Genomic DNA, 14,808 nt, shown 5'->3' on the forward strand with positions numbered 1-14,808 from the left:
CCCCCCCCGAATCAGGAGGCACCAGTCGCCCATGATTATCCTTTTATTTCTCCTCCAAAATATTAAATAATTATTTACTAACAATAAAACTGCCGTACTTGGGTTTCAGGGGTGTTGATTTTCCTTTCCCTCATTTTTGTGTCTCTTCAATTCTTTTCCACATGTCTATTGTTTCCCTGTTCCTTTTTCATTTCTCCTTTCACATCCTTGTAGCCTTCCCCTGCAAAGGTCTTTATCTCTCATTCTCTTTCTCTGTCTCTGTCTTTCCAGTGTTCTGAGATCCCTTCTTTCGAGTAAGTGTAATTCATTGAGGCTAAAGTTGTTCTTCCTTTGGGGCCAGACATTTAAACAGAAGGCAGGGTAATAGAAATCTGGGTTAAAAGTGGTTTGGAATGAGAAAATTAATTTTTTTCTCTTTGTTTTCAGGGTGCATCAATTCTCAGAATGCTTCAAGATTGGATTACTCCAGAAAATTTCCAAAAAGGATGTCAGGTAGGTATTACTGTAAAACAAGCTAAAAAATCTTAAAATCTCAATCAGAAAGTCAAAGGGCCACCAGAACCATTTAGTCTGCCGCACAAGCACAGTTAAGGCATGCTAACCAAGAGCACACAAGAGTGTGATTCAGCTAGCATCCCCAAAGCTGCCTTAGACTCCTCAATCTGAATGACCATATGCCCATTTACAGCTGGGTCAAGTGGGGCCAGTCTTCAGCATGAGTCTGGAGTGACAGTCCAATTCATGCCTCTAGTTATAGCAAGATATGTTACCTTCCCTGTCACCATGGCCTATGCATGCTTAAAGATAAAGTCCTTGTTTAGCAAGATGAATGCAACTTAGATGTTGGTGTTCTCATCAGAATTTTAAATAAAGGTTTCTGTTCCAAGTCATATGTTCCCAATTACCTTTCTATGCTAACTTTATTCCAGTTGATCTAAAATTTCCTTTATTGCAGGGCATCTATACACATAGATAACCACATAGCACCTGAGAATGTCAAGAGATTGTACCGGTGTGGGGCAGTGTACCCCAGCTTTGATAATGATACATTTGCAAGTGGCATAGATGGCCAACTTAAGCGAAAACTCACATTTGCAGCAAGGTAGAATGTGAACTGCAGAACTTGTGTGTGAATGACTGCATGTACTAAAACCCAGGTCACTCATATCTGCATGGTTCACAACCTGCTTAAAATTCAGAGCAGGTTGCCAAATTAAGGGCCAGCTGCTTAGCTGTTTGTGATGGCTTTTACTTCAAAGGTTGCTGCTGCTTCAATCAGCCAGAGCTCATTGGGGTCCCGCTCAACTGATTGGAAAAGCACTGCCCTCTGAAATAAAAGCTACAGCAAACAGCTGCTGCTCAGTGGTCCTGTGCAACTGTTTGCTGTGGCTCTCTAACCTCGATTACTTGACAAACACTCATCCCTCACAGGGGGGCTAGGAACCTAACCCTGTGGGACATCCAGATTCAACTGGACCCACTTGCATGTGGGTCAACTGGGAAAAGCCCTCAGTCCGAAGCTGGGGTGGAGTTCAAACTGATGCCTCTGGAGCAACAGCAAGGCATGTTAACTGCTGTTGCTGTAACTCATGAGTATTAATGGGGGGAAAAAAAAGGTTTTTTATGTGTATTTAATGTCAGTCACTGAGGAGCCTGGACCCATGCCAGTTGACTGTACCTTCACTCTACCTTGTTCCCTTATATCAGTAAGAATTAGAACCCAATGACCGCTAAAGGACATTCCTCCATCCTCCTAATGACAAGTATCCAACCCTCTCCGCTATGCCAGGAAGCTTACAGAAATTGGGTAGAGGTCCTTACAGACCTAAATGCATCTCCAAGACCTAAAGCTGGCCCTGAGGTCAATACAGAAAGTCTTTTTTCAGGGCAGTAGAGGAAGACAGGATGAAAAAAATATATATTTGTGTGTGTGTCTTTTAATTGAGATGCTGGCATTTTTGGAGAGATCTCCCACTGTTAGAAGTAATGTTCAAAGAGGTTCTTGAGAGCATGGTGGTTGCTGCTACCCAGCTAAACTAGATACAACTAGGATAAGAAGAGGTTGGGAGAGTATCACCGGGTGAGCCTGATACTTATAGACAAGCCAGGGCAGAACAGTTTGGGCAGAACAGGGCATGGACAGTTCTACAGGACGTCAAGTTACCCAGCATACTATAGCCACAAATTCCCATTTAGCCACATTCTTGTTTCAAACACACACAGTAGTAGCTAAGGTCCACATTAAAACAAACAGCACCATCTACTGACCAGCTATACCAACACCAAGTTAACATCTATAGGCAGAGAATTAGTATTGATCAGGACAGGATAGAAAAGGAAATGCCCTATTTGATACATCCGAATAACATTTAACTGGGGTGGTAGAGGGTGAGGACAGCAATTTTTAACATTCGGGATTGAAGCAAGACAGTAAGTGATTAGCTTATCACTAGTGTTTCCTTTTTAAGGCTGGTTTTGATCATTGCACAGAGCTGTCACATTATAACAGTTGTATTTTAGGGTGCCTTGCTAAAAGTGGAAATCACTTTCTCCTTCTGTGACCTATTTAATAAGGCATAAATTTGCCACACAAGTTAATTGTTTCTACTCAAGTAAACTATACTGAATGAGTCTACGGCTCTCTCCAAGTATTAAAGCACCATGCATTAGTGTATCACATGGGAAAATGCTTACGACCAAAGTTAGTGGATATAAGCCTATGTTTGGAAAGTACTAGATACACATTAATCCAATAAAGTTCTATTTGCCTTCCTGCAGTGACACTGAGCTGGAGTGCAAGGAAACTTAAATCACCTGCTCCCCAATATTTCTCATCAGTGAGCAGCTTTTGGCTGATTTTCCTTTTCTCTTTTATCAAGACTCATACTTTAATAAAACAGTTGATAAAAACAGTGGATCTGAGTTTAGCTACCTAAAGAAATGCTAAAAGGCTAGCTCTTTTAAGGGGTAAAAAAAGGATTAACCAGAGCTGTCACAGTACGACCAGGTGTCTAGGCCAGGGGCAGAAGCAACTTCCATCTGTCACCACACCACTGGTGTGATCATGTGGCTGCAGTGGTAGCCATTTCTTCCCTTCCCCCCCGCCCTGCCCCCCACATATCCAAGTTGGTGCCCAGGTGACTGCCCTCATCACCCCATGCTAGTTACACCACTCGTATGAACCATGCTTCATCCTGGCCGACTATAGGATTTTTTTTTAAACCTTCATGCCCACTAGTTTTCACCAGCAAATGCTGCCTGCAAGTTCTAAAGCCTGGCCTTTTAGACACTCATAATGCAGCATGTAAGCATTTCTTACCAATGCTTTTGTCATGCCGAAAGCCAAAGGAGAAGGAGCAGTTTTCTTTACCCTGTATTTGTAGAATGAGGGATGGGGGTACTTCTGGGATCAATTTTTCAGAAAGCCTCACCTTGCATTCAGCAACTGTTTCTATTCATCATCTTCTTGGCAGAAAGAAGTGAAATGCACAGATGTCTTAAAGCCCTTGCTGGATAGGAACAATACTAGTCTTATGATATTCTGCATATCAGCACAACATATTACAGTAAAATGTGCACGTTGTGATGAAAGTCGAGGAATAAATACTTGGTAATATTTTAACATTCTCTTCTACTTTTTTCTAGGAGTATCTAAAGGCATACCATTTCAAGAATGCAAAGACAGATGATTTCTGGGAATCCCTGGCAAGGGTATGTTCTGAAATAATTCAAATTTACACACTCAGGCTACAGAGCAGTTTCCCAAACAACAATATTTAATATATTGGGTACTACGGTATCCTATTAGTAACCCAAATGTACTGAGAGTCATGACTGCACATTTCTCTACTAGATAAATTTTTCTTTTTTGCACAGGTGAATTGGTTTGAAGGTGTATAGAACATGGAGCAAGCAAGTGGGGCTTGATTAGTAGGAGCAATCCACTGTCCACGTACAGAAGAAATGTTATCCCTCCCTATCCAATCTCCTGCTGTGCATCATAGCAGACACTCATTCCCATTCTTATAACCCAGTTGTATCCATAAGAGGGTTTCTGTGGCCCCTGCTACATATTTCTATATATGTGCGTGCATTGGCAACACGTAGGGGGCACACACAGGTGCATGTGCACCCCCTGGAAGTCGAGCCATGAAACCAGAAGTGCTGGTGAAAGCGCACTTCCAGTTTCACTGCTGGCTTGGTGATCAGCGGCTGGGGGGGACCCCCACCCCTGTCAGCAATCTGATGTTCCCCCAGACTTAGGAGGCACCAGTCACCCGTGTGTGTGTGTGTGTGTGTGTGTGTGCACATGTGTGTGTATAAAACATTATACAATTAACTGAACAACTGCACAATACATTTAGACCAGCCACATGTGTAAAGCAAGACCAGCCACAAGTGAAAAGTAATTATCGCACTATTAACTGATTAATCATACAATAAATCAATCATGCAGCCACATGTGCAAAGTAATTACCACATGATAAAAACTGACAATCCTGCTATAAAGAGAGCCAACCATTTGTAAAGTTAGTGCTTAAAAAATAAGTAACAACTCTATGGCTAGGGACCTACCTAATTCACAGTTGAGTAAACCATGAAATCTGGGATGATCCACAAAACCTAAGAAATCAACAACAACAAAAACCCTTAATAAAAATAGCGATGGCTCTCTAGTGGGAACCAGTGGCCCTTGCTGCCGAAAGGGGAAGGTGCTGTGTTAGTGGGGAGGCATGAAGGGCAGCAAATGATGGCTGTTGCCCCCTCATTCCTCCTCCCCTTGCCGAGACCTCACTACCAATCAGTACTAAGGGGTAGGGCTGCATGAACGGTATCCAGTTATCAAGATGATGGCTGCCCCTTCTCCCCTCCTGGGGCCTCTCCATCAATCAGCGCCAAGGGGCGGGGCCACTGCAAAATGACTGCAGAACTAGAACTTTACGCAAAAATTTTTAAGTCCTCCTGTAATTTAGGTAGACCCCCTATCTATGGCCCCCTCTACACATTACAGGTATTGTACAATTACCTAGTTAATTGCACAATTACCTGAAGACCAGCTACAAATGCAAATTAGCTATCACACAATAAAAACTCCAACCAGCTATAAAGTTAGACCTCAAATTGTGCACTGACATTATAGCTCATTGCTACCGAGCTTTAATTTAGCATGTAGCAGGATCCTGTATTGGGAGCTCCAACAGCTGATGGGTTTCTCAGTGGCAGGGGTGCACCATGCACAGTGTAAAACCCTTGAACCCTAGGGATCGCAGCAGCCACAATACCCCTGGGAGTATGCAGGGGCAGCAGACCATAAGGGCAGATAGTATTTGCCCCAGCTACTGTCCAAACCCCAATTCATATGCTTTAGAAATATCTATTATATATATCTGTGCTTACAGCTCACGATTTATTCTTTTACATTCACCATAAAATGATTTAATGAATAAAGTATTTTTTGAGCTGAGCTTGCTTTTTCATGAGCCAAATTGTTAGGAACAAAGGCCCCGCATTTCTGAGGGAGACATGTTCCTTTTCCAATCCCACCCTCTTTGCATGAAAGTTTCTCTCCAATTTATGTTTGGTGTCTTGGCATGATTATCTGGTGTCATTCTTAGGCAAGTGGTCAACCAGTCAAGGAAGTGATGGACACCTGGACCCGGCAGATGGGATATCCAGTCTTAGAGTTGTACTCTAATTTAACCATCCGACAAAAACGTTTTCTCTTGGATCCCAAGGCACATCCTTCTGAACCACCTTCTGCATTAGGGTAAGGTTTAAAGTTTCCATGCCCTTCTAGGAGATGAATATCAGAAAGAGATTCTGTATATATAGCTTCAGAATGGATATAACTCTTATTCAGATAGGCTTGTAATGTTCACCTTACCTTGAATCTACACCAGTTAATTAAAATAAATCTTAAGAAGATGCTGTCCCGAAAACTTTTCATTCCCAGGTTGACTACTATATCAGCTCATTGCTTCCTAATGGAGAGTACAGACAGTACAGTCCTTGAAGAGCTGGGCAGCCTTTGCCACACTGCCCAGAAAGTTAGCCTCATCCATACCCACTAAGTTCCATCTCTTATAAACAAAGGAGAATACTGCCTCTGTGCTCCCCAAATTCTCGCATTGGACTTCAGGCTGCCAAAAAAGTTCCAAGTGGTAGGGGAGGTGATGTGGATGCCTACCTCTTGGGAGCTAAACTTTGAACACCAACTATTTTCATACAGATCAAAGAGTCTTTGAATAGAAAAATCACTTCTAGTCACTGAAGAGCTGGCCTGAATTCAAATTAGCAAATTAGAGATGAATTGCACCCTGCATGGGACAGTTAATTACATCAGTCCATTGATTGCTTGGTGGTACAGTTCTGAAGGAACCTGATTGTAATAGGCAAGTTTTCTTGCCTCCACATGTTAACTAAGAGACAGCAAATAAATTTCTAATCACCTCACTCCCAAAAATCATGAAGAAAATCCCTTCCAACAACTATTGGAGCTAGGGGTGCACCAATAGAGATTTTTGGGGCCAATACCGATAGCCAATTTTTAAGGAGGCATATCAGCCGATACTGATCTGATTTCTGATACAGCTGGGTCCAGCTGGTAAGTCTGTTGTGGTGGAAGGGGAGGGGGCAGGGAAGGGAGGAGTGGGGCTGGGACCGCAGTAGGTGCTGCATAGCCAGGGCGGCGCACAGGACAGAATCACGGCTTGTCCAGGAGGTGTGGGGAGGGGGAGCGGCTCCCACTTCTGCGTGCACCCTAGGAGGGCACAGGGGGGTGGTGGGGGACATGTGCCCTTGGGTCTGTGCGGGGCAGGGTAGGGTGGGCTGCAGCTATGGGCTGGGGATGGGTCTGCACTGGGCTTTTCCCAGTGGAGGGGAGGGCGGGGCCTGGGCCATGCTATGCTCAGGGCAGGTGGCAGTGGTGTTGGGAGGGGGTTATGGGGAGCTATAGCAAAATTAGCCCCTCCCCACCACCCAGTGCTGCTGCCACCCACCCTGAGTGCAGCGTGGCCCAGCTCTCCCCTGCCGGGAAGAGCCTGGCATGGCCCCCAGGCCCAGCCCATAGCTGCAGCCCACCCTGCCCCACCCTGTGCAGGTACGGGGGCACACGCTCCCTCTCCCATGCCCTCCCACGGTGCATACAGCAGCAGGAGCTATTCCCCATCCCTGCACCCCCCAGGTGAGCCATGGCTCTGCCTCATGCCCTGCCCTGCCCTGGCTGGGTGGTGCCCTAAGCCCCAGCCCCACATATCCCTCACTGTGGGGGTCTTGATCTCTCTCCCAGTGCCCCTTGCCTCCCCCTCCCCTTCCACCACAACAGACTTACCAGCTGCACGCAGCTCTCCAAGCTGCCAGACTGTGCTCTTTGTTGCCTGTGTGCTGCACTGTGGCTGCGCCCATGCATGGGCATTTATCAGCCAAATTACGAGCCACATCAGGCCAATTTCTGATATAGTCAATTTTCTTTTTATTGGTGCCGATCCCATATTGGACCCATGTATCAGTGCACCTCTAATTTGAGCTGGGCCTGGTCAAGTGTCTCTAGCTGGAGCAATCACTTGTTTGGAAGTGAAGAGATCTAGATCTAAATTTGGCTTTTAAATTTTTTTGTATTAGGGCATAATGTGGCAGATTGAACCAGAATGGTGATGAGGCTAATTCCAGAAAGGTAGCCCCAACCTCAAGAGCCTCTGCCTCAGTCTACACCTAGGTTTGTTCTTGTATCACTATATTGGTGAAGGGTGTGAAGTTTTACCAAACAAATTATACCACTCCATCTCCTAGTATGGCTGCAATTATCCAAATATAAAATATACTCCATGTACTTATAACTTATTCCATTTTCTCATATGGCATAGAAGAATGACAAACTGTACCAGTATACAGACTTCTCTATACAAGGTAATATCCCCAAATAGCTATTTTGTATTAACCCCAACTACATACACACTTAGTCTGCATCAAGTTTATGTTGGTTAGCTTAGTCCATTTTGGATGAGTGTTAGAGCCATAAAAATCCATTCTCAAAGAATAAGAGTACTCATAGGGAAAGTTAGTCCCGAGTGGCTACTGGGCTTTATATTTATGCTAAAGGTAGGGTAGAGATACATGACAGACTAATTGAATCAAAGGTATGTAAGCCTTTAGAGGTAGATGAAGTGAGCTCTTGCTCACAAAAGCGTATGAATCTGTGCTTCAGTTAGTCTATAAGGTGCATCTCCGCCCTGTCTTCTGCCTGGCTTCAGACTAAGATGATTAAATACTTCTCTCTTTACATCCATACTGTAACTTATTTTTCAATAGTTTTCCCTGCATGCAAGTCCTAAGATAACATTATTCCGGGATAACTGCATTCACACATGGGAGGTTGCATTCCATTTAGTTAAATCAATACAAATACCTTTTGTGTTCAGGTGTAGTGTGCCTGGGGTGCTCTCTTGCCAAGTCTCAGTGTTATAAATTATAAGTGCAGGAGGCTGTCCTTGGTTAACTAGGTTTCTGGTCTGAAATCCCTTCTCTGATGTAGAGGTCTCTTTTTTGTTCTGAGCATGGCATTGGCCCCTAAAGAGTCCATAGGCCTAGCTATCACTCTTACCCATAGTCCCCTGGGGTTTTGAGCAGCCACAGCCTTTTTGGGTCTTCAGCAGCCCCGCAGTTTTCCTACTAAGGCCTAGCAGTGGCCTCACAGACTTCAGGCTCCTCTCTTACACAGTTGACGGTCCTTAGCAGTAAATTGACAAATCTACAGAGTCTTCCCCAGACACCCTCAACAGCTTCCTTCCACCACTCTAGCCACTCCCAAGCCTCGCAAAATTAAAACAGCAATGGAAACAAATATACAATACAAATCACTTACCTTCAACGTCCAGCAGGACCTCCTACAGAGTTCTTTCTCTAAGCCTGGCAAGGGTCAGTCTCAGGTCCTATCAGTGGGTCTGGGCTTATAAGGCACTTGGCTCCTCCTCCTCTGGCCACCTGACCCACGTTTTTCCCACTAGGATGCCAGAGCTCACTCTTATGGGTCTCATTAGTAGAGTCTTCAGGTCTGCTGTGGTCATTGTCCAAATAGTGGCCTGTTGATTACTACCTGGAGTCCTGCACCTTCTTGACTTGGTAGTCTGGCTGAACTCCCAGGGCTCATACAGACATGCAGGGAGGCTGCTCCAACGTGCTGTTATTACAGCACACTGCAGCAGACTTGATTACTCAAGTCTGCTGGAGCATAATAATTACTGTGCTCCAGCAGACTCTAGCATGATGTATATCAGCATCCCTGCACTGAAAAATGGCAGTGGGGTGCTTTAAATTAAAGTTTGTTCAACAACCTTTAGTTCAAAGTACTGCCATTTTTCAGCACAGGGATACTGATACAAGTGACACTCCGGGCACTTTAATTGGCATGGTTCTCAGAGCTGTGCTAATTAAAGCGCTCCCTCACACCCCTACTCCCACCTCCCAGAGCACATCTATAAATGCCCCCAGTACCTGGGACAGGGGCAGCTGTTTCCTCCAGGGTTTCTGGGTTTTCAACAACTCCTATAGCATCCTGTACCCTTCCTGCAAGTTGTACTGAGCCCTGGAGTCTGGTGGCAGTTCTTCACTTAGGTCTGGAGCTTGGGAGCAGCTTCTACAGAACTCTGGATCTTCTCATTAATACATGGCCCGGAGTCTTCTTAAAGACTTACATCTCTCTCTGGCCTTCCGCTCCTTAGTAACAGGGTAGGAGCCCTGTTACATTCAGCCAGCACTAAATCTATTGTCAAATGTAGTAGCTGTCAGTGGTTATTTCACAATGACATGCATGTTTTACTTAGAAATGTAATAACACAGCTAGGCACCTGGGGCAGCTGTGACTTTTTAGTTGCTGCCACATTACCAGCATAATTGTACAGTTGTGGCAGTAGCCATTACCCCCACACCAAGTTGGTGCCCAGGGCAGTTGCCCCACCCTAGTTACACCACTGGTTTAACAAGCCATTTCAAGCAGACATGGATGGCAAACCAGTTGCAACTATTTTTTTGCCTTTTTTTGTGGTTAGAAAAACAAGAGCAGTGCAGAAGCACACTGTAACAACAGAGTTATTTATAAAGGGTTGAGACACTGGGGCCATCAGGTAGCATACAAAAATTAATTTTCTTTAAACAGTGCTGCCGGGCAAATATGTGGCTGCAATATGGTTTGTTCCTTATGGCCCCTGCCAGATGTGCAGGTAAAGGCACAATAGGATCTGATGCACAATCCAGAGTCATGCTTCCTGCTATGCCTCCTGTCCATGGCAGGAAGTATAATTGTAGGATTAAGCATCAGATCCCACTGCACCTTATTGCCAGTGGAGGGCAAGCCAGCAATTCTGATCCTGGGCTCCCCCTGCACTGACAACTAACAAGCTCCCACAGTTGGGAGCCTTCTCAGCTGAAGGGGCTCTCAGCTGTGGGGATGCACTATGCTCTCCCATGTCAGGGAGTTCCCTCAGCTGATCTGGCCTTCTAGACACAGGGGCACATCGTGTGATCCTGTGGCCGGGACCTCAGATCAGTTGATGGGGCTCCCAGCCACGGAGGTACACCTGGCCACACATTCAAGTAATGGCATCATAGAAACCAGCCACACATTTTTTGTGGAATAACTTTGTGGCTTAGTCCTTGTTTTATGGTGCCATTTATTACTTTAATTTGTGGCCAGATTACAATTTAAGATGTGATTAACTGGTTAACCGTGTTTTAAGTGTAACATGTGGCAGGGGTGTATATGTCCACAATAAGCAGGATATAGCTATTGTATTTAATGCTCAAAAGAAGTATTTTATGGGGTCTTAAGAACCTATACAGTACTAAGCACTAACAATCACTCTGTTAAATGCAATTACAAAACAAGTTTTAAAAAATCTTTCATTTGCTTTTTCTTGGGGAAATACAACTGAGTGCAAGTTATAGCCCTCCTCAACTCTTCTACAGTCTTCTCTAGAAGTGAGCCAATAACAGCTAAACATGTAAACATGGGTTTCTTTCAAGGTCTAAAAGAAGAGCTGACCTTTCTTCCTGGAGTGAGCAAATAAAAATCGTATCCTTCATTTTGTCATTTGCTGGCATCAAGCCATCATTCATTTAATCCAGGGCTGTAATGCAGGAAATCAGAAGAACAGTGCTAAGGTTATCCCACAGTGTCTGCCACCCCAATACCTGAAATAATAGAAAATTATCTCAGAGACAGACTATAATGGGTGACCAACCTACAGCATGGGTACCACAAGTGGCATGGGCAGGCTCTGTGTGTGGCATAATAGATTGCAGAGGGTACAGGCAGCAGAGTGGCAGAATGGTCAGGGAGCAGAAAGCAGAACATCTGATCAGGCAGGGAGCAAAGGACAGGGAGCAGACAACTAAGCAGCAAATTTGGTAAGCAAAAGGGATCGAGATGGCACTTGGAGAGGGTACAAGGCTAATTTGTGTCATACCTGCCAAAAAGGTTAGCTCCCACTGGACTATAATATCCTTACTCACACTGAAGAACAGCTTAGATCTCAAAGAGTCCCATTCATTGCTATGAGACTATTTAAGGAGTAAGGTACTACTAAGTGGGTGCATCTACATGTCTGCTTTAATGCTCATTAGCCCATTTTAATGCATATTAAAGTGTCACAAAAAACCCATGCACTTTCTCTAATTCACATTAAAATAAGCTAACGTGCTTTTTTCCAGTACCTCATAATGGAGGTACTAAATTTAATGCACATTACCAAACGTGCATTAATGAACATGTAGACATGCACAGCATGAGTAAGGGTATCACATTCTGCCCATAGTGATTAATGGAGAGTACTTGGCCTGAATAAGCACTGGACTAAGACACCAAGAAGTCCTGAATTCTAATGCTGGCTCCATCACAGATTCAGTGCATGGCTTTTCTATATACATTCTCTTATCTACAAAATAGGCCCAACAATACTTAACGACACTTCTCACCTGTCCCCATAGAATCATGCTTTGTTAGATTCATTGCAACCCCCTCGACCAGGGCTGTCCGACTTCTAAATGGCTGAGGACTGCACACCATATGTGCTGCACTAGTACAAGCCATGGACCCCCAGGCCAAACCCCTGACCATTACACCATGCATGGGCAGTTGCACCCACACACATCAGTGCACCATGCACATGATACCCCAACCCCCCCTCACACTGTGCATAGCGATGACCCTTCCTGGCACTATGTGCTCAGGCAGAACCTACCCACTCTGTACCACACACACAGGCAGCCCCGACCTCAGTTCCCTTGCTGCAGTGTGCTGCAGGCACTCCCAGCACTGTGGGCTGCTGGTCCAGGAAGAAACCTGGACTAGTAAGCGAAAGCTGAGAGAGTGAGGGGGAGCCTAGCGACCCCGGCTACAGCAGCAGTTGGAGCAATGGGGGGAACAGTGGCTGAATAGGAGCCTAGGGGCCACATATAAACCCCTCACAGGCCACATATGGCCTGCAAGCCGCTAGTTAGACAGCCCTGAGCTAGATCAGCAATACAGAGATACTGCTTTATTAAGGTATGTTTCCAAATATACATTAATAATTAAGATCATTTGTACATAGTTTACTATAGAACTGATCCACACAGTATCCCTTTGATAATGAGAAAATATTATCATCTCCATTTTATAGGTAGGGAAATTAAAGCACAAAAGGTGAACACCTTTCAGAAAGGTACTCACTTCAATGTTTAACTTTGAGCACTTTATGTACTTCTATTGATTTCCAAAAGACATTAATCACAAGCTTAGTTTTCCATCTCAGTAAGTATCTTACTGAATCAGGACCTAAGTAATCTGCCTAATGTCCCAAGCTGATGCAAGACTTTGAACTAAAGCTCTGTAATTCATATCCAAATCCTACATTTAGTCCACTAATGGTATGGTAGCAAATATGTATACTTCATAGTTTAGAGGACTATGGGTCAGATCCAAAAAAATGACTTAAGGTACCCAGTATTTTAGTTCCAGAATGTTATCCAAACTGAGCTGGCCATCTAGACATCCTGTACCATGCCTAGGAAGGTTGTTGCTTCAGAAAGCAAGAGGGACCCTGTTTCCACAAGAGTCATGGTCCCCCATTCCACTCCTTGCTCCCTGGATTTCTTTTATTTTTATTCAATAATTGTTTGATGTAAAATGTACAAACAGTTCAGAGGGCTGGGGGCAAAATCCAGGATTGCCTTTCCTCCTCCCTGCTCAGTGTGCTAAATATTAGGCTGCAGAGTCATGCTTCTCCTTGTTTATTCTTTCCATCCCTATGAATCATGAATTCTTAGATGCACAATGGCCTGGCTTCAACAGAAGGGCTAGAGGGCACCTCCTCTCACCTAGCATATAGCCTGGTGGTTGGTACCTTAAGTCCCTGATTTGGATTGTTTCTGAACACATGCAGAAGCCCCAGTCCAGTTTCCACATTATCTTTTCAAGTTGAAATGGAAGTGTCTTACAAATACAGACACCCCAGCAGCTTTATGGCTACTAAAGCAGGGTTAATTTGGATTACTTTTTCTGACTTTTGACTGGGGTGTGCCAATGTTCTTGCTGGGACCAAAGCCAAAGGCTCCTGGCTAGAGGGTCTTGCCCCTCAGCTCAGTCAGACTGATCACCATATTTGGGGTCAGGAAGAAATTTTACCACATGCTCAGATTGGTAGGGACTGTGGGCAGTTTTGTCTTCCTCTGTACTGGGGAGCATGACCCTCTACCTGGGTTCTCTAGAGCATTTAACAACCTTTTATAGAAGTAGGACATTAGCTGTTGTGGTTCCCCTGCTTTATCTGTGGCAGGTTAGAGTGTTATGTCTTGAGCTGTGTCAGGGTTTATAGTAGTCTTATGAAGTGTTTAGATTATGGATTGTATAGGATAGTTTGGATAGGGATGATCCTGGTGATTGGACTAGATGCCCTCTGGATGTTCCTTCCAGCCTGACTTCTCTATGATTTCTACAATTTTTATGACTTAGGCAGCTTTGTTCAAGTGTGATGGGATCTGATCCCTGATCCCAACAATCGTGCCTCCTGCCGTGCCACACATGCATGGCAGGGCATGAGATTTTGAGATCAGGGATCAAATCCTAATTATGCCACACTTGCCAGGGAGCCCAGGATCATTAAGTTACATCATTAAGTTGAAAGCCAAGTGCCTGACAACCAGCTGATTGTTGACTCGCTGGGGACCACACCGGGGCTGGTTCCAGACCCTGGGGCTGTTCCAGACTCCAAGGCTCCCTTATGCCCAAACATGAGCCTCTGCTTTCTTGCACTAGATAGCCCACACAAAACAGCATGATGCAGGGTTTAAAATCCTGGTGTGGGGGAGCAGAAGCTCCCAGTAATGGGGGACCAGAAGCTTCTCTCTGACAGGCACTATAAACCCCATGACAAACAGCTCTGATGGACAACCTGGTACGAGGGAGTCTCTGCTCCCCCACACCAGGCTGCCTGACCAGAGCTCCTTGGCATGCAGCTTAAAGCCCCAGCAGGATAAATTGGGGTATGTCTGCCTAGCCAGAGCTACCCAGATCAGGGTTCAAAATCCTAGTCCAGGGAGGCAGAGGCTTCCCCTCACTGAGGGGCTGAGCAGCTCTGAACGTGCTGATCTTTGCTGAGCATACAGAGCAGCTCTGGCTCGGCAACCCAGCTAGTGCTGCTTCACATAGGGTTTAAAGCCTAGGGGAGGAGCAGGAGAAGGGGGAGTAAGATGTAGGCTCCTTGCTGCTTCCCTTCTGGAAGCCTCTGCTGCCCAGTGCAGTTTAAAGTCCCAGGTGGGAGAAGCCCTTTGCCTTCC

General features: G+C 45.0%; 1 protein-coding gene across 1 annotated transcript in view; it reads left to right on the plus strand.

The window, feature by feature from the left end:
* Positions 1-14,808, plus strand: part of ENPEP (glutamyl aminopeptidase) — a 62,240-nt gene that overhangs the window by 26,445 nt on the left and 20,987 nt on the right. The window contains 3 exon segments of the mRNA XM_006025540.3: positions 427-492; positions 3,646-3,711; positions 5,616-5,767. Coding sequence (XP_006025602.1) covers positions 427-492; positions 3,646-3,711; positions 5,616-5,767 — 284 coding nt within the window.

Source organism: Alligator sinensis, unplaced genomic scaffold (genome assembly GCF_000455745.1).
Source record: "Alligator sinensis unplaced genomic scaffold, ASM45574v1 scaffold861_1, whole genome shotgun sequence".
Classification (NCBI taxonomy): Eukaryota; Metazoa; Chordata; order Crocodylia; family Alligatoridae; genus Alligator; species Alligator sinensis.